This window comes from Bos taurus, chromosome 4 (assembly GCF_002263795.3).
Source record: "Bos taurus isolate L1 Dominette 01449 registration number 42190680 breed Hereford chromosome 4, ARS-UCD2.0, whole genome shotgun sequence".
In the NCBI taxonomy this organism is placed as follows: Eukaryota; Metazoa; Chordata; class Mammalia; order Artiodactyla; family Bovidae; genus Bos; species Bos taurus.
The window spans coordinates 81,637,102-81,658,411 of NC_037331.1; the positions used below are offsets into that span (position 1 = coordinate 81,637,102).

The 21,310-nt window shown below is 41.2% G+C and overlaps 1 protein-coding gene across 2 annotated transcripts in view; it reads right to left on the minus strand.

Moving 5' to 3' along the window:
• POU6F2 (POU class 6 homeobox 2) overlaps positions 1 to 21,310 on the minus strand; it is a 389,312-nt gene that overhangs the window by 266,230 nt on the left and 101,772 nt on the right. For both annotated transcript variants that reach the window (XM_024990668.2, NM_001433523.1), the window contains exon 2: positions 1,627 to 1,715. In XM_024990668.2, coding sequence (XP_024846436.1) covers positions 1,627 to 1,715 — 89 coding nt within the window. The remainder of the gene's footprint in view (positions 1 to 1,626; positions 1,716 to 21,310) is intronic.

The following is a 21,310-nucleotide window of genomic DNA, read 5'->3' on the forward strand; positions in this document are numbered from 1 at the left end:
GTGGGGTCGGGGGTTTTAGATCCAGCCAGGATATTCCAGAGCCCATACCTCACTCCCCTCTCCACACACAGAACAGATTTGGAGAAGTGGGGTGGCTTTATCTCAAGCATGGTGGGGAGAGCTGGGCCCACTTTCTGGTTATTCCCTAAAGTCACCCCTCAAGAGCCCTTCCAGAGAGCCCTCTGAAGAAGCACTGGAACCCCATGCACCCTGGTTTTAGAACCACTCCTCTGAACTCCACGGGACTAGTACCTAATACATCTGCTAGACTTCGCTAAATTCTCACAAAGTAGCTGTGCCTCTCTTTAAAAGTTACACTAAAAGACAAAATAAACATTTTTTTAGGAATAAGTACAAAATGATAAGCTGATCTTCAGATTGCTGGTGTCATATCGCTGCCAATAGTAATATCAGGATGAGAGGGTAGGCAAACAGGCAGTATCAGACTGTGTACAGGCCACAGATTTGGTTGATGCAGCCTGTAGCATTTTTAAAAATTGAGTTCATGGGATTACAGCAGGGCATGTACTCTTAGCTTGTCCCAGTGTCTCTCGCTTCTCACTGGGTGTGTTGTGCTCTGTTTCTAACCTGAGGCCTTAGAGTTGTTACACTTGGTATGTTCATACACACACACACACACACACACACACACAATGTCACAAGCATGAAATTAGAAAGGGCATGACCAAAAGAAGTTAGTTTCTGAGACGCCCAGTAAAATTCTCTCTGGGCTCCATCAGAGTTCAGGCATCTCCCCAGGCTTTCTGTCTGGAGCACAGAAGTATCCATGCTCTGAGATGGATGTTGGAATCTGAGGCCACAGGGAGATGTGATGGCAGCTGGAATAAGAAAATCAAGACCAACTTAAGCTCTAAACGTGGGTTTTCAAGCTTTTCTTGGACTGATGAGCCCCAAAATGCTGAAAGTGACTCATTTTCAGGAAAAACTATCACAGCCAAAGAGGGAGAAAGGCTCAAGGATCAGCTTCTTTTTCCATAAAAGTGGGTGAACTCTGAGAGCTTCACACTTAAGGACAGAGATTTTTTTAAAAAAATGCCCAGCCTTTTATAATTGCGTTCTACATCTTCATATAACCACACCAGGCGGCAAAAAACAAATATTGGACTTTAAAAAATAATGAATGTATTTCTTTATTAATGCAGGAGCTATATGTGATGTACAATATTGTCAAACCCAATAAGCTGAACTTGCATTAAAATTGCATTAACTTTTTTATATTAAATCATGTCTTGTATTTCAAAAAACGGCTATGGTAAGGTTGAAATAACTTAATTTTCTTCACACTCCAGTCATTAAAGTTTTACTTTCCAGAAAACTGAATGGTAACCCACAGCACAACTGTAGTGGGTTTTAAGGAAAAAAAGTTTCCAAATGATTAAAATCAAGATCCCCTTGAAAAAGAGAAGAGTTCTGCTAACACATTCTTTTTTCTTGATGGTATTTCATAAATAATGTAGTCATACAGCTTCCCATACAAAAATTTATCACCATCTTTGCTCTGTTGGAGTTAATTGGTTTTAACTCATTCTTATTTTATTTGTTTGGTTACTTATATGGTTAAACCATCGGAAATGCAGCCAAATGCAGCAGTTGAAAGATACTGACCTGTGGTCCAACTGGGAAAGGGGGGTGGGTCTGACTGGCCTGGTGTTCAGGAGTGCCTGGGTCTGACAGTGCTGGGTTTCCTCTGGCCCCTGGAATTCAAAAGAGAAGTGCGCCCTTAATATAAAATCCACCCTGGGAACTTCACATGACCCCATTTTCCTGTGATGTCACATAACATTAAGGCACAGATGATATGCCAGAGTGCTTTATCAATAGCTCCAGAGCTCAAATCACTTGTCAGCTGCATACATTATGCTAACAGACATTCGGGATGGACAAAGTCATTCCAGGAGGGACAAGGCCGGCCGTGACAGCAGAGAAAATGACACCATCATCCGTCGTGCTAATAGGCTTGCATTATACATCAGCTTGCAGGGGGTGTGCCAACGCGGCCCCTGTGTGCGAAACCGCATCCTTTATGCACAGGCGGGCAACACCTAATCTAATTTCCCAAAGCCAGGGAAAGCCTGATCTCAGACATGACCAAGCACATCTATATTATCCCTTAACATGGCTTCCTACCCTTAAGCTCTTTCTCCATACATACTTCAGACATTGAATCTCATGGATACATTTTCCAGAAAACAAGAGCTTTTCCTTTTTTAAATTGAATTATAGTTGATTCACAATGTTGTATTAATTTCAGGTGTACAGAACAGTGATTCAGAGATATATATATATATATATATACACACACATGTATATATATGTTCTTTTGCCTTATAGGTTATTACAAGATACTGCTGTACAGAAGGTTCTTGTGGTGGCAGTTAGGTCCTAAAAAGTTCATGTGTCTCCTTAAGCAAATTTCCTCTGTGCTAACTGACCATCACCCTACCCTCAAGGAGCCCCACTGTGGTGAGCCTAGAACATAACATATTTGTTTTGCTAGAATCCTGTTGGATGCTAAAGCATGGGAAACAAAATTCAATCAAAATAGCAGATCTTTCAAATCTTCTTAAATCTTCTCTGAGTATATGCTTATATGCTCTTTTTCAGGACCAACCAAAGAATGTGATATAGTGGCTATAACAATAAATACAGGAATAAATGAACAAGTAAACAAATAAATAAAGCTAGCAGCCATTTTTTAGGGTTCTTAGTTGGAAGCTTTTGTTTTCTTGGTGGTTGAAATCCAATTCCAAGCCATCCTTAACAAGATCCTCTTTTCTGATGTTTGTCATATGAATAGCAAGTGGAAGAAAATTCAAGCCCTGTTTACTGGCAGGCCATGGATGACCAAGAAGAAAAGATATGATTCTGTCACACTTATAAATTTTAAAGAAGGTGTTATTGGCTCATTTAAAACGAATTCTTCTATATATTCTCCAAAGGGACAGACTTATAAATAATGGAAATGGGGAAAAAAATACTTCAGCGCATTAAGCTACAAATAAAATTGACTGCTACATATTATTCAATTGACTTCTATCTCCACAGCCATGTGTCAATCATAACAGCATTTTATAATAGGATTAAGCAATAAATGTGCAAATCCATTATGCAGAAATCTGAAAATCTGATTAATTTGTAATATTTTTTTTGTGTGCAGAAAGTCAGGAATGGACATTGCTTGGGGAATACTTACAAGCATTCTATTGAAATTTCTAAATTGATTTGGAACAAACTAATAAAAACACAGACTTGCTGACATTTTATAAAGTGAATTCTGTCAAAATATGTTTGGCATTTTAATGATTGCTGTCATTTAATAACAAGGGTAAGATGACCCATCATAAGATGCCCACAATTTTCCCATAATGTGCAGGAGACTTTTCTTCTAAATTTTTTATATGTGATTTATTTATTATGCTTGGGTAGCAGGGCACTTTAAACTGGGAGGTGCATTATACAGTGTAAATCTCACAACTTCAGTTCTTATACACTCAAGTCCTATTTTGCCTTCAAATTTTCCGTAGAGCTTTATCTTCTTTTATAGAGCTAACCAGATATCTAGTGATGATCAATTAGGTAAATTCTCAAATGGTTAAAAACCTTTGATGCTTTTTATGAAGATGCTTTTAAAAATTGATTTGTTCTTTATATTTTCCTGACGTGGATTTTTACATCTAACTGTAAGAAGGAAGTTTTACAATGCACAGAAAAAGAGAAAAATCTGTGTACACAATTTAAACATACATATCTTGAGTAAGGAGGGAACAAACCTCAGCCATTGATTCATTCTCCTGTTGGAATGCTCGAACTATCTCATTTTCAGAAAGGAGCAATGATTGCCTGCAGGACTTTTGGATGAAAATAGGAATGATAGCTGATGTTGATCATGTTGATATTGATCATATCATGATCATGATGTAGGTATGTTTCTTTCTTTATATCTTTAGCTCAAGTTATCTGCAAACACATGCCTTGTTTTTATTTTGCAGTAATGACCTCAACATATCTTTATGCTTTCACATTAAACTCTCTTAAACCACATTCCCCAAAATACATATATCTTAATTTAAAATTTTTTCTATACTGTGCCAGGCCCTTCTGTCTCATACTTCTTTCATCAGTACTGGGACCACTTTTTGATTCTGTTTCTAATGCCACATCATGTAATGTTTGAGATCTGTCCCATTCAGGCACAGTGTCACAAGATGGTGTCTTTGTTACCCATAACTTGACACAGATTACATTTGCTTACATTTTATTCTCTGTTGCTGGAGGCTCTCACCAGCGCACAGCAGCTTGTTTTGAGGCTGGTTATTCTCAAAAACCATGTTCAGTGCGGTCCAGGGCAATTCCACACAATTTCATGTGTAAAATGAAGTCTTTCACAGGCTCTAGAGAAGATTATGTATGCTCTTCTGCCTGGATCAAAAAGTAATGTTTCTCCTTAATGCGCATCTTCATTTCCCCCAAACATATGTATAACGCACAACCTTGCAGGACCATAAACTAATCAGTCCGGGTCGTAAGGCAGCTCCCAAATCAGGGGCCTTCTCAGAAGTTGGAGAGGGGATACAACAGTCAGATTGAATAAATGACATTGGCTAAGGGTTTCAGAGAGATTTGAAGCAGGGCTCAGCTGTAAGTTAGCAGAGAATTTGAGGTTAGATATGGGCACAGATATGAAAACGTGAACTTAAATGGGTCGGGCAGGTTACTCCTGATCACAGTCCCAGGAAATATGCTACCTCTCTGGAGATCAAAGAAGCACAGAAAGCTCTCTGTGGCCTGTTCTGAATTTAATAGTCTAGACTTTTCAGGCAGGAACTGTGAGATCTAGAAGGGCAAGGACTGTGTTCGCTGGTTTAATGCTTTATGTCCAGCTCTTAATGTAGGTATCATTCACATTGATTGAATACTCACTCAATGGAAACAGAGGTTTGGCTTTTAATTGGGAACTGGTTTAATTCCTTTAAAATAGGTATGGGCATCCACTTCACTAGTTACTCTTGTTTAGCATCAATTTTGGAAATATCTCTAAATTATTAGCTTCTTGGTAAATTCAATCACAATTCCAATTTTTGTTGTGTTTTTTGCTTGTTTAATTTTATTGGAGTATAGAGTATTGAGTAGAGTTCCCTGTGCTATACAGTAGTTCCTTATCAGTTATATATTCTAGTTTAGATATTAAAAGCAGTTTGGTGGACAGGTTAAAAGCAAGGACTCTTAAATTTGAAACTCTACTTGGGTTGAGATTTAGCCTGGCCAGTTAACTATCTGTGTGAACTTGGCCGATTTTCCACTTTCTTCGTGTGTATACACCAGTTTCTTCTTGCAAAAACCTGGGGAAATAATTCTATGTCTTTTCATAGGGTTGCTATGGTGATAATTAAATGAGCACATATATTTGTAAATATCTTAGAAAAGTGCATGTTTGTCATAAAATTGTTATTTCTCTTGACTAGTTATAAGATTTAATTTATATTCAATACAATATTTAATGTTATTTAATTTGCCCATCATATCTTCTTGCCCCAAGTCAACTCAATACATACTCCCGTGCCTACGTGTGCTGTCCCCATTAACTCACACCCCACCCTACCTGTATGCTCTGTACCACTTGATAAACGTTTGGATCTGAACTAAACGGTCAGGTCTGTAAGAGCCTACGAAGTGAGATGTTCATCAATAATGCTTCCTTTGGTCCACGGTAACATGACCAGGTAATAGGGCACAAAGATATTGGCTATTTGCTCCCAAATTCTCACCAAGACCATAGCTTAGATCAAAAGTTCTTAACGAGGCCCGTGAATCAGAATTCTCTGTGGAGATTCCTGAATACATCCTTCATAAGCCTACTGACAGACTGTCTAAGAGGTGGCCAATGTGTACATTTTTATAAAACTCCACTGGTGATAGAAGACCATGGGAACACACAGTGGCTCAGATGCTGTCCAGACAAGTCTGAATCTCTCTGTGCTGAGGATGTCACGTACAATCAGTTTTACAACAGCAGATGGGTCATCAGCCAGCATTACCCCCTTGGCCCTCCAAGTTCCTTCAGCTGAAGCATTCCTCCATTGCAACCCTGGTGGCATTCCAGCTTAGCAAGGGGACAATCCATGTCAGATGCACCTATTTTATAATGTTCATAGGTACCTCAAGGAGTCTAAAACCTGATTTTAAAAGGGATCATAACATAAAATTTAAAATAGCTATATTCTATTTCTTATTTCTTTTGTAGCTTTATCAGATGCAATTAATGAATGTTGTTGACTGAAAAGCAAATGAATTAGTCTCCTATAACATTTACAGTTTGGGGTCTTCATTCAGTTTTTTTTTCCATTGTCAAAATATATTAATGGGCTTTAATTTTTGAGTACCTAAAGTTAAAAATAATAAGATGATCAGGAAATAAAATAAAATAGCTATATAATAGGAGTCACTTCTCTAAATACAGGGATCCCTGATAGAAGTCTGCCAAGGAAAGGATAAGTCATAAATGTTGGAGACACTGAAAGACTGATCAGGAGTTTGGCTGAAATACCACAATAAAACTTAATTTTAATCATTAGGATGCCTGCTTATCAGAGCATTGGTTCATTTAACACTACCTTTCCAGTATTGGTCTTGTATCTAATATCTGCAAAGCTGCTGGCTGCTCTTTCTGCTCTGGAGGGCCTGGCCATCCACAGAACTGGGGAGGGGGAAGGTGATACCTCTTTAGTACCTTCTGGATTGAAGGAGTCTCAAAAGTTGCATGCCTCCCCGCCCCCAAGTCAAGGTCAGAGTTCCTGAATGACCATTACTGCATTCCTTATAGCAATTTAGCTTTGCTTTTGCAAATTAAAAAAAAAAAAAAGACTGTTTTGTATAATGATTTTTATTAATTGAGGCAAACAAGACTTAGTACGTCTTAGCAATTCTAAGAGTAAAACAGATGTGCGCTCCAGAATAAAGGAGCAGATGGAGGAGAAAACAGAGTTGCATGTTTGAGTGGCTCATCAGAATACACCAGTTCCACTTTCTCCTCGGCCATCCCTCGAACAGTCAGTTTATGAGATTCCCTGGCTAATGACCAATGCATTTTTAATGAATCAGGTTCTTCAGAGGGAGAGTTTGGGTTTCTGTCTGTGATGCATTAGCATAAACATAATCACACGAAGGTCACAGGGATCCCTTAGCTTTTTCTGGCATTTATACCTTTCCTGCCCATTGTCTGCTGTTTTCACCAGGGAGTGAGGTGATGCAGAGGTTGCTTGTTATAAGATGGGTGGTTGAATGCATTATTATTTCATGTTGGGCATGTGAACTCAGCTAAGCAGGGCAGAAGCCCCCTCAAAATTAAACTTCCCTTTCTTTCAATTTCTTCAAGATTCCTAAATGCCAAAAGGGAGCGGAGGTTGTCTATAAACACCTTTCCAGAGCCATTGCTACTGTCTGCAATTTTTTTTATTGCCTGTCAAGTTTTCTTCAGGATACTCGTCACACATGTATTTATGTCCAGAACACTATACAGATCCCCAGTGGACCTGGAGACTCTAAAGTAATAAGCCGCACTTGAAAAATCTAACATTTATTAATTCACACAGGGTTTGTGCATTTTTGCAAGTTCTGTTGTCAAGTACTTGTAACTTCACCCACTGAGGGAGGCAAGGAGAACAGTAAATGTCCATGACATTAATGGGAAGAATGGATCCCTTTAGTCTGTTAGCAGGTAACTTATCTGGCCTTTGGTGGTAGGAAATTCAGTTATCTTTGAGTGAGGGGTCTAGATCCTTGATGGTTTTAAAAGCTATATTTATGTAAAGGCTGTACAAAACCATGAAAAGTTAAACAGAGATTCAAGATATCCAGGTAAAGGAGAACAAGAAACCCTACAAATCCCTTATTTGGACTTGACTATCTGAAGATGCTTTTGTAATATCTATCAAAGTTATTCAATAATTGCTTCAGTCCTCCATGTAGACTTACTCCATGTGTGCTCTGGAAACCTTTACAGACATTTTTTCCCTCTCAAAATTTCCTAAATCTCCCTTCAGTCTTTGTTCAACAATTTTTACCATTTATTTTCACATCCATCTCATAAAAACAGAGCTGAACTCCTGTGATATCCAGGCCAATAAAGTTCCCAATTTCTGTAAATGCTTCCTCTCAGAAAAGAGATGAAAAAAGAGACAGTCATCAAATATACTTAAGCAAAATTCCACAACACACTCTTGGCATGTGGAGAGCTTTGGGGTACGGATTATCCCTTGAGCACTGCTGTCTCTACAAGAGTATAGATTCTTTCAGGGCAAACACTCTTTCTCACTCACCTTTGTGTCTGCTGCAGGCCAGCTCTGGGCTTGGAATGTATATATGCTCCTATGTATGTATGTATATAGGTATGTTGGTGTTTAGGTGTGTGGTTCCTAAAATGAAGAAGATGTGTATCAACATGTGCTGAAACAGTTTAAAAACAGATTTTAAGACACCTGAAAATGATCTGTCTCATTTTAAAAATGTCTTTCCTGATCTAAGAAGCTTTACTAACTTCAACACCTTTTTGCCAATAAGTGGCCACTTCCTCTGGCAAGGTCACTACTAGGGGGTCATGCTCAACACTGCACTGGACTCAGGGATGATGGCCTTGCTCTCAACCTACTGAGGGGATCCTGGCACAGCCCCTCGGGACACAAAGGTTGTGTCCATCCTGTGTTTCAGCGTCCATCTAGGGAGTTGTTTCCGTGCTTAGGAGGGCTGCCTACATAATTTACGGTGTTCAATGCCAAATGCAAAGGCAAGTCCCTAGCCTGGGGCTGAGAAGTCAATCTCCCCCTTCCTCAGGATTGCTGCCTTAGTCCATGGCAGATGGGTAAACCCAAGGGATTGCAATCTCCACACTGGGATGCATTGGACACCTGGATTGTGGTGAGTTGCATGTTGATTGTATGACTCTCCCCACACCTGAGCCCAGATCGCCAAAAAGGGCAGAAGTGTGAAGGCGACAGTTACGCTCCAGCTTTCAGGGTTCCCAGGGCACCCAGGCCAGAGAGCAGGTGGCTGAGAACCGCTGTGTCCTGGGGAAGTGGGGACATAGTGGCTGGACCCCCAGAGCTCCAAGCTTCCCGGCGTCCCACCCATGTTCTTGTTGTCCCATTGGACCTGACCACAAAACACAATTTCAAAGATAAATTATTAAGAATTTCAAGATGGTGACCTCAGAGCATTAGGTTCCAAACATGGGGCCCTGCTGGGAGCTGAGATGCGTGTGCCTGCGATGGCTGATGGCCCATGAAGCAGGCCCTGCCCAAGGGACCTTCTTGTCAAAGGTCTTTAAATTTTGAAAATTGCATGTAAACTTACAACTGCTTTGAGGGCCGTTTTCCAAATCAGCGCAAATTCTGATAAGAGTGTTTGTGTCCCCAGAGGAACTTAGACATGGCTTTTTTCTCCCCCCAAAAAGACTGAATTCACAAATCAGCATGTTAATATCAATGACCATATAAATATACCATTTGGTGGAAAATTAAGATAAAATTTTGCTTAGTTTTCTATCAGTTCTCAGTAACTATCCCTAAAATGGGGAGACAGGGCATGAATTGCTTAAAGGAGAAATCATAGAGAAGATGTATTTTCTCAGTTGCGGACCTATCTTACTAACAGTGTTATACTTTCACTAACAAAAGACAGATTTTTCCCCCTCCTGACCAGTTTCCAAGTTTGATGACAAGGGTCTTGGAATGAGATCAAGACACTCTGAGGTGGAATCACTGGCCTAGTTTTAAAGGTCGCCTGGGTTACATACCCATGGTAAAATATGCATGAATTACTGAGAACTAACCTTAAATAGGCTTGAACTGGTCCAAGCTGATAATTTGCTTTAAAATTTTGGTGCAAGCTTATGTGAAGAGTGTGTGTATGTGTGTGTGTGTGTGTTTGTGTGTGCGTGTGCATGCGTGCATGCATGTGCTAGGGTGGAGATGAGGCAGAAGGGAGGGAAACTAGTCCATTTGTCTTGCCATCGTCACAGTACAAGTGGAAGGGTCAGAAGTCGCTATGGTTCTTTTTGCAATAGCCCTTACCAGCAACTTTTGTTTGTTTCTAATATCTGCAAGGCTTTCCTTGCAGCTACCCCTGACCTACAGACCTGCCCCATCAAAAGTCTCATTGAGTTTTTAAACTGTTTTCAGTATATTAAGGTTCTTAGGTGAGGAGCCCCCAAGATGGGCAGACCTTAGGAACACTGTGGATCCAGTTCCAGACCACCATAAGAAAGCAAATAATGCAATAAAGCAATTCACATAATTTTGGGGGGTTTCCCAGTGCATATAAAAGTTATTCTGACACTATACTGTAGCCCATTAAGTATGAGATAGTATTAAGTCTAAGAAATGTATACATTGTAATTTTAAAATACTTATAAAAATGCTGACCATCATCTGATAACACAGGGTAGCCATAGATCTTCAATTTGTAAAGAAATGCAATGACTGTGAAGCATATTAAAGCACAATAAAACAAGGTGTGCCTGTAGATACTCGGACCCCAAGTCTGAGAAGGAGACGAGGGTGAAATAGAGGGAGCTATGTCGTGGTTACACGAGCTCAAACTCCTGGCTCAGACGGAAGTCAGGTGGAAACCACAATGATGTATGGGTTCCCTCTTCTCCAGACCTACATGCCTTCCAGAGGTCTGAACTCTGCACAACCTTTCAGCAGCAAGAAGGCTGCTGAACTGACATTCAGAATATGATTTAACCATGAGCCACAATGGAAGAAATCATTTCTTCAATTGGAAATGATGGCCTCTGGGTGCAGTCGCTTCTGATAACACATGCGGTACAAGATCTCAGAGACCCTCAGTACAGTAAGCGCATGGCCCTAGATCCACAGTGACTGCAAAGAGCAGGTGATTAGATCATCACAGACTGTTGACTTTCCCAGACTGAGATTTCACGGGGCAGTCCAATTAAAGCAGCCAATTAATGATTGTGAGAATAGAAAGATCTCAACATTTCATTTTGCCAAGTACAAATATTTTTTAAATTGCTACATACTCTCATGATCTGATAATACACACATTTTAAAGCCTTTCTCACACCCCAAAGGGTGTATTCTCCGATTAAAGGAAAATCCTTTAAATTGAAGCAATTCAGATTAATGAAAAACTCATTGCATTGGACATTTTTTCCCATTCTCCCTTTGTCTTGTGTCTGCTTTGTTGCAGAGGGACACTGGTCTGTCCCAAAGCATTCAGGAGCTTCTGGGTGACCTGATAGGATTTGAGGAGTCATAGCAGTTCTCTCTTTTCACTCCTCCAGGCATAAGAAATGTCTGACCAACTCCCAAAATGTTTCTTCTTTTGAATAAGTAATTCTTTTGCCTTGATCATTTTATAGAGATATTGGTATAATTTGCTTGACATATAAAGTTCTATGTGCCAAGTAATACATTAATTACACACATATATATATGTATAATTAACCCTTGGGCTTCCCTGGTGGCTCAGATGGTAAAGAATCTACCTGCAATGTGGGAGACCCGGGTTTGATCCCTGGGTCAGGAAGATCCCCTGGAGGAGGGAATGGCAACCTTCTCCAGTATTCTTCCCTGGAGAATCCCATGGACAGAGGAACCTGGTGGGTTACAGTCCATGAGGCCACAAAGAGTCCAACACGACTGAGCGAATAAGCAGCATCATTAACCCTTGTGTGTGCTCATTCACTTCAGTCATGTCCAACTCTTTGTGACTCTATGGACTGTACCCGGCCAGGCTCCTTTGTCCTCTGGATTCTCTAGGCAAGAATACTGGAATGGGTTGCCATGCCCTCCTCCAGGGGATTTTCCCCACCCAAGGATCAAACCCACACCTCGTGCATTTCCTGCATTGAAGGCAGATTCTTTACCCACTGGGCCACCTGGGAAACCCATTAACCCTTATAATAACCCTATAGGGTGCTTATGATTATTATGTCCATTTGTACAGGATACTAAGGTTTATAGAGGGTAACTCACTGCTATGTACATACCTAATTAGTGACAGTTGTTATTGTTCAGTTACTAAGTCATGTCCAACTCTTTTGCAAGCCCATGGACTGTAGCCCACCAGGTTCCTCTGTCCATGGGATTTCCCAGGCAAGAATACCGGAGTGAGATGCCATTTCTTTCTCCAGGGGATCTTCCTGGGCCAGGGATTGAATTCTTGCCTCCTGCATTGTTAGGTGGATTCTTTACCTCTGAGCCACCTTGGAAGCCAGTTAGTGACACAGACATGACTATATCCCAGGATATCTGATAGATGGAAAGCCCACATCTGTATCAGCTAGACTACTCCACTGCTCAAATATTTTATAATAGCTAGAATCCATGGAATACTTACTTTAGGCCAGACACTTTGTTTAGTATTTTGTATACATTTTCTCATTAAATCTCCAAAGAAGCCCTGTGTTACAGGATTATCATTCCCCTTTCACAGATCTGGAAACTGAGGTTTAGACAGTTAAGCAACTCACCTGTGGCCACAGTTAGTGAATTTGAAATTGGGATTTGAACCCAATTCCATCTGACTCCAAGACTTACACTACCCTATAAATCACATGAAATGTCCCAGAGAGACAGAACACAATAAATCCCAACATCGTGATAGAAACTGTATTCGGGGGATATTTTCTTCTGTACCTAGTGGACCCCGGCTCCAGAGACCTCTAGGTACCTGGTCTGGGAGGGGTGATGGAAAAAAGAAAATGGAACACAGTGAGGGAGAGCGACTTCACCAGAGAAGTCCAGTGACTTCCATAGGTCTTTCCTGTGTCCCATTTGTTCCCAGATATATCCTGACAAGTTCCTAAGAAGCATCCCAATCTACTTTAAAATAATGTTCATAATCAGCAAAAAGACAGCTGCATTTAGTTTAGGATCTCTGTATTCAAGATGTGATCGCTGGACCAGCAGCATCAGTATCTCCTGGGACCTTGCTAAGAAGGCAGACCTGCAGGTCTCAGTCCATCCAGGGTCTCAGACTCCCTGAATCAGAACCTGCCTTGAAAGAAAATCCCCAGGTGATTCATACTCACAATAAAGTGTGAGAAGCACTGGTTTTGAGTTTATAACTCCTTTCCTGCCTTCTTCCTCCCCTCCCTCCCTCCTACGTTCCTCCCTTCCTTCCTCCCCAACTTCCTTCCTTCATTCCCTTGGGTGGCATTTGAAGTGTAACTGCACGTAAAACGCCCACCTTTTAGCAGACTTCGGCAGTGGACTGTTACATCCTCTCTCACGGAAGCTGGGCGGGGACAGGTGAGAATGCAGGGAAAGCAAACATTCCAGAGACACACTCTCTCACAGTAATAACCCCGGAGCACGTCTCACCCGTGCAACCCGGTGGGAGGACTCCCAGTGAAGAGGTTCACAGCGGGAAGAGTTGCTCCTACATTCTTAAAGGGAAGCGTATTTGTCCTTTTAAAAACACAACAAAACTGATGCCAGATGTAGCCCAATATCCGCGCTCTGTGATTTATGGCAATTTTCCTGACACTTTCTCTTTCCATATCCATATCTTTGCTTTTCCGTTTGTGAGGTTCCGTGAAGATAAGAGTCTGCCTCTCCATTTCAGTTATTTACTCTCAGAACAGCACATTCTTTGCAAAAGTAGCCAGAGCACTGCTTTTAAAAAGGGGGAATAAAAATTTTAAACCCCTTAAAGCTGAAATAAAACTGCATTTCCACACAGATACTCCAAAAGGGTAGCAGCATTTGCGATCATTCTTGCGTGCAACTAAAGATTGGTGAAAGTGGGGTCATTTAGAACCCAGCAAAGGACAGGAAGGAAATACCCCGGAGGAATTACATTGCATGAAATCGTAGCATCACACCTAGTTAGCAAGCCCTTACAGTAATGGAGCTTCTATGACAGCATGACAACACAAGATTGGGCAGGAAGAAAAGGAGGTTGCACAACTCACTGTACAGATTGCTAAGTGCTGCCAAAGCTTTGGAGCTGGGGCAACAAAACACTGCCCCTGTAATAAGATGAAGTAGATCCAGAATATGGAAACTCAAATTAATGACCCATCAATAGATTGTTGGTTAGATTTCTGCCCCTTGAGAATTGGTTATAAAAAACCGAACAGTCAAACAACTAGTCCAATTCATGTGTCTCTGACCATTTTTCTCTCACTTAGCCTATTTATTTCTTAGCATTACTGTAATTGAAAAAGTATCTATTGCTAAAAGATGCTATTAACTTGAGTGCATTCATAGAGTGTTCTATCACTAATAGATTTAGGTCATATTTTTTCATCCTTTTAGCAAAGCATTATTTTGTTGTCCTCTTGTTCTGAAGATTTTGCTCCACTTAAAGTCAAATAGAACAAAAGCTTCACAGAACTTGTTCAGATTGTTTTTTAGCATTATTTTAACTCCATTACATGACAGGATCAAATGCGTAGCGATTTCCATTTGCTATATTAACTTATTTTTGGATCTGTGTCAGAGCTCATATTATACAAATATGTCTACGAAACATGACTTGGACTCAGATGATAATAGCAAAGTTTTAAGTCCAAATACTTCAAAAACTCAACTTCTCGAGCTTACATTTGGCTTTACAATGGTAGTTAGTCTCTGAATTTAAATAGAAAACAGAGCCAACCATTAACTACAATGGTGAAAAGGTGAAAGAGTGGAAGAAGAGCTGTCCAGTCATTTAAAAATATATACCGCATTTCATCAAATCTAGGATGCTACTGATATAAAATTCATGAATATTATATGTTCTACCAAGAACAAAAAAAAAAGCTGCCAGTTAAACCAAGACATGACATTGATTATAAGACACATCCCAATTTTTATCCTAAAATCTTCCCTTTAAGATGTCACATTAAAATATGAGGGAGAATGCTGTGTATCTCAGAATGAATAAAATGCATTAGTATTCATTGGCCTTAATATATCTATAAATTATGGCATAGAAAATTGGTTCAGTTCAGTTCATTTCAGTCACTCAGTTCTATCCAACTCTTTGTGACCCCATGGACTGCAGCACGCCAGGCTTCCCTGTCCATCACCAACTCCCAGAGTTTATTCAAACTTATGTCCATTGAGTTGGTGATGCCATCCAACCATCTCATCCTCTGTTGTCCCCTTCTCCTCCTGACTTCAATCATTCCCAGCATCAGGGTCTTTTCAAATGAGTCAGTTCTTCGCATCAGGTGGCCAAAATATTGGAGTTTCAGCTTCAGCATCAGTCCTTCCAATGAATGTTCAGGACTGATTTCATTTAGGATGGGCTAGTTGGATCTCCTTGCAGTCCAAGGGACTCTCAAGAGTCTTCTCTAACACCACAGTTCAAAAGCATCAATTCTTCGGCGCTCAGCTTTCTTTATAGTTCACTCACATCCATACATAACTACTGGAAAAACCAAAGCTTTGACTAGACGGACCTTTGCTGGCAAAGTAATGTCTCTGCTTTTTAATATGCTGTCTAGGTTGGTCATAACTTTTCTTTCAGCGAGCAAGTGTCTTTTAATTTCATGGCTGCAGTCACCATCTGCAGTGATTTTGGAGCCCCAAAATATAATGTTCATCACTGTTTTCACTGTCTCCCCATCTATTTGCCATGAAGTGATGGGTCCGGATGCCATGATCTTAGTTTTCTGAATGTTGAGCCTCAAGCCAACTTTTTCACTCTCCTCTTTCACTTTCATCAAGAGGCTCATTAATTCTTCTTCACTTTTTGCTGTAAGGGTAGTGTCATCTGCATATCTGAGGTTATTGATATTTCTCCCAGCAATCTTGATTCCAGCTTGTGCTTCATCCAGCCCAGCGCTTCTCATGTTGTACACTGCATAGAAGTTAAATAAGCAGGGTGACAATATGCAGCCTTGATGTATTCCTTTTCCTATTTGGAACCAGTCTGCTGTTCCATGTCCAGTTCTAACTATTGCTTCCTGACCTGCATACAGATTTCTCAGGAGGCAGGTCGGGTGGTCTGGTATTTCTATCTCTTGAAGAATTTTCCACAGTTTGTTGTGATCCACACAGTCAAAGGCTTTGGCATAGTCAATAAAGCAGAAGTAGATGTTTTTCTGGAACTCTCTCAGCACAGAGAATAAGTAATAGCATAAACTAGAAATTTTACATTAATCTCTAAATATCCTCAAGATTTGGTGAATCAGACTTCATGACTAGAATATGATAGTTGGATAAAATGCCTTATTTAGAAGAAAAGATTCAATCAAGAAAGGATCAGTGAAAGAAACTAACATTTCTAGAGCATCAGTCTGGCAATAGACTAGAATATTCTACATATGTCACCTCATTTAATCTTCATACCAACCCCACCCCCCAATCATGATATGAGAACTCATGTTCAGAAAATTTCAGCAACAGACATACATCCACGGCTTATTTTTTTTTAGAGGAGGAGGAGAAAGAGGAGATGGGATTCAAACCCACATTTGGTCAAGTCTGGGGCTTCAAGACACACTGTAAGCAAATGTATGCTGCTGCTGCTGCTGCTGCTAATTCACCTCAGTCGTGTCCGACTCTGTGTGACCCCATAGACGGAAGCCCACCAGGCTCCCCCGTCCTTGGGATTCTCCAGGCAAGAACACTGGAATGGGTTGCCATTTCCTTCTCCAATGCATGAAAGCGAAAAGTGAAAGGGAAGTTGCTCAGTCATGTCCAACTCTTAGCGACCCCATGGACTACAGCCTACCAGTCTCTTCCATCCATGGGATTTTCCAGGTAAGAGTACTGGAGTGGGGTGCCATTGATCTAAGAATATGTATGATGAGGTGTGTTTAGAAATGTCAACATGCTTCAGCCAAAGACTACCATGTAGTTGAACTTGATTTACAGACTCATTGACAGAAGGGAGACTGCAATGGGGCATCACAGTAAGAAAAGATGACATCCATCTGGGCTTGGGTTGAGTGATTTTTAGAGAGGGTTTGAGGAAGTGAAGCTTTGCTCTGGACTGGATGCTATCTGGAAGTCAGAGCAATATTATGATTGAATATTTTAATAATTCTTGTATAGAAGATAGGAAAGGAGGGATTAAAGCTATAATTGGAAAAAGAAAATATTCACTGATTATTAGCCAGGATGGGTGACTAGTTGGTCATTTTGTGGTCTTGACAATGTTCTTGGTTTTGTCTGTCTTTGGACATGATTATGAGGTGATCTTGGTTTTATCCCAGTCTGTCCTGGTCAGAGTGACCTTGTCTGATGTTATTCTGTGAAACTGTGTTCAGGAAGAGGACACCGAGGCCTCCTCTGAGTGCCCAGCCTTTGTATTCTGCCAATACAGCCTGGAGTTAGAAAGAATTGTGTCTTCATCTTTGCTTCACCTGTGATGTCTGTGTGGCTCTGGATAAGTTACTCAACCTCTCTAATCTTGAGTTTCCCCAACAGTAAAATGGAGGTAGTCATGGCACCTGTATTATAGTTGTGATAGGGAAACAGATTACAGAGTGAAAAGAGCCCAGTGCTGTGCTTGGCAAAAATAAACTCTCAACAAAGTTGGCTTCACTATCAGTTATTAGTGGAGCATTATTACACATGATTATCCACTTACAGGTGATCTTGATGAAGAAGCAATGAGGAAAGCCCAAGACCACAGAGAACACCCTTGAGAGGAACCTGTAAAATCAGACATATGCAACCAATATCCAAGAATGAATTCAGGTGTAGGAAAAAATGCAGGAAGACTGGAGAATGAGGATGATGCCTGAATCTAAATTGCCATATCTAAAAACTCCTCTGAAGTATTGCCCAGTGATTTGAACAGCACATTTCCCTCAAGTCTAAAACAAACAAACAAACCAAAAAACTCATCATCTCCCCTCTCAAAAGCTCCAGTTCCTCCCAAATGCACAATTCCCATTCGTGTTCACCCTTCTCATCACACATGCTCCAAAAGCAAATCTCTAAATTCTCTTTGCCTGTTCTTCCTGCTTTTCCCCTTCTCCCCGAGAGATAGCCAACCAGCGTATCCCCAAATCTTGCACTCCAGCCTTGCATGCCACCCCTTTCTCTGTTTCAGCTGCCCTCTTCGTCACTCAGACCATGGGCACAGTCATCCTGCCTCCGACCTCTCCTGTTTCTCATCCATCCTACACACTGGTGCTGGTGAGCCCTATAAATACTGGAGATACCCCCACCTTTGGCTTCTACCTCTCGGATCTGCAGATGGGGGTGGTGAGGACTTGGCGTGAGCATGGTGACACTTCTGTCAGGAGACCTGTCACTGGTAAAGGCCAGCTCCAGGGAGAGACGTAAAGGGAACAGGAGTGCCTCATGGTGGGGAGCACAGGCTCTGAAGCCGGATTGCTTGCTGTCTCTACCATGTACCAGAGATGGGAGCTCAAGTGACTTATCTTCCTCTGCTCAGTTTCATCATCTGTAAAATTAAAATAAGAATAGTACCTCCCTCATAAAGTGAGGATTATGTACACTAATCCACATAATCAAAGTTTCTGGTACATAGTGAACAGTCAAGTTGAGCTTTCTTATCATTGTCATCGTTGTTGTTCTTATCATTACTGTTACACTTCAAGGGAGACAGAGCCCTACGCTGCAGTCCACATATCTGAGTGCATCGTCCAGAAGGGCTGTTGTACACAGAGTGGGCAGCACTCTAGACAGCAGGCCTGGGAACTGTGGCCACAGCTGTTTGATCTGACAAAGATGCTCAACATTAGCTTCAAACATTGTCAATGCCTCAAGGGCAGGGTAGAGCTCTCAGGTGAGTCAGGAGAGAAGCACAGAGACAAGATGGAGCAGGATCCGACAGCAACCTCCCCTAGAGGTTTGCAAGGGCTCTGAGGCACAGGGAAGACAGGCACTGCTCCCAGCTCTGACCTGGGGGAGAGAGAACTCAGGCCAGAAGGACACACAGGCAAGTGTGAGCTAGGGTACAAAAGTAAAAAAGAAATTACACTTCCCAAGTGGAAGGTACAATTTTTAGGGCAATGTCTGGCAGAGATGGCTTTGGCCACAATGGTGCAATTGATGCCTGGGAATCTATACATGGGCTTGGTGGCATACAAACATGAGTCCAGAAAAGAACTCGGCTCCTAAGTGGATTCTAAGCACAGATGTATATATAAGCGGACTCAAAATCTGAATAGACACAGCCACAAAGGAGGTAGTGACTGCCCTCACGAGTGCGTAAACAGCAAGTGACTGCTCAGGGCACAGCCTGGATTCTGTTTGTATTTTATTGTGGTAAGGACACTTAACATGAGCTCTACCCTCAACAAAATTTTAAGTACACAATATAGTATTGTTACGATAGGCACAATGCAGTACCTATATAGAACTTATTCATTTTGAATAACTGAAATGTTAAACCCACTGAGGAGCAAATACCCTTCCCCATCCCATCTCCTGGCAACCACCGTTCAACTCTCTATTAGGAATGTAAAATGGTGCAACTGTCATGGAAAACAGTATGGAGATTCCTCAAAATAAAAACAGAACTACCATGCAATCCAGGAATCTCATTTTAGGGTATATACTCTAAGGAAATAAAGCAAATTCTACACTCCCATGTTCATTGAAGCAGTAGCCAAGATATGTTTGTATTTTCTTAAAGCCGCAATTTATCTGCACTTGCATCGGGAGCAATCAGGTTCTTGATCTGTAGGGGAGTTATTCTTGTGGGATTCTGAGTCCTAAAACCTGGGTCTGGGTTCTGAATCCAAAACCAAATGTGAGCTCTAGCCACCTCATTTGAAAGTTGGGATCCTTAACTCTACTCTTTGATCATTCACTCGTCATGACATTAAGTTCTTGCTAAGCAGCAGGTTGGAGAAGGCAATGGCACCCCACTCCAGTACTCTTGCCTGGAAAATCCCATGGATGGAGGAGCCTGGTAGGCTGCAGTCCATGGGGTTGCTAAGAGTCGGACACAACTGGGCGACTTCACTTTCACTTTTCACTGTCATGCATTGGAGAAGGAAATGGCAACCCACTCCAGTGTTCTTGCCTGGAGAATCCCAGGGATGGGGGAGCCTGGTGGGCTGCCGTCTCCGGGGTCGCACAGAGTCGGACATGACTGAAGCGACTTAGCAGCAGCAGCAGCAAGCAGCAGGTATTTTATAAGATGCTAGGGACTCATAAAATAGTATTGCGTTGTCCTACTTCTCCTGCTCACTCATTCCCAACAAATATTGACTGAATAATGACCGGATATGGTTCCTGGGCTTCTGAGGCTTACAGCCTAGCAGGGAAGCTATGCATTAAACTAATAGTTAAATAAAGACTTGTTTCAGGAGATCCCTTGTACAAGACTTCCTGGACCCTTGGAGGATGAGGGGCAGCCTCAGGATGTCAATCTCCATTTCCATCAGTTGCCCCCCAAGAGAAGATGTTTGGGAGTTCTTGACCCTTTCCATTAGAACTTCCTTTGAAATATATCCTTCATTTTTTTCCCCTAAACCAAGATTTGTAATAGAATCTTAATGGCTTGTATAACAAAATATAAAGGAAAGTTTTAAGACCTTGGTCCTTGAACCCAGCTGTCTCCATTGACAGCTTTCCTGCACTGGCAGGAAGGAGGAGACTCTATCTGGATCTGATGAACCCAGGATTATTTACTATATATTTTAGCTGTGCTGAGACTCTTGTCCTTATTTCCCTCTTGTTCCTTGCCCTCTCCTTTCTTTTCCCCAAGCCTATCGCGATGCTGTTCTAATGACTGCACAGAGGTATGTGCATAGCCATCACCACTTCCCTAGGCAACAATGGATAAACATCAGCTTGAGAAATCCCAGCTCTATATTATTTATGAAGCTGCAATTCTCCTGTAAATAACCCAGTTGTTAAAATGATATGTATCTATGTAATTGAGTCTTCTGTATACAAATAAATAAGACTTTATTGCAATGTCAGAAGTTAACAGACCAGTCAATAAAATCAATAACTCACTTTTTCTTGCTTATATATCTAACTTTTCTCCACCTTTCCTATGTCCTCTGTTTGTTCTGGTTACATATTACCACTCACACCAAAACACAGCTCTTGTGCTTCTGTTGCTGAAATGGTAGGTGAGAGGCGAGATGGCAAACAAAAGGGAAAAAGAAAACCGAGAAACCTTCCACCCAGGTAATGTTTCAGATTTCACGTGTATTTATTTAATCAAACTAAAGAGAAGGGAAAAATGAATGCAGATATTTTTAATCTGAGTGCCCCACCAAAGTGAAAGTCACTCAGTTGTGTCCGGATCTTTGCAACCCCATGGACTATACAGTCCATGACATTCTCCGGGCCAGAATACTGGAGTGGGTAGCTTTTCCCTTCTCCAG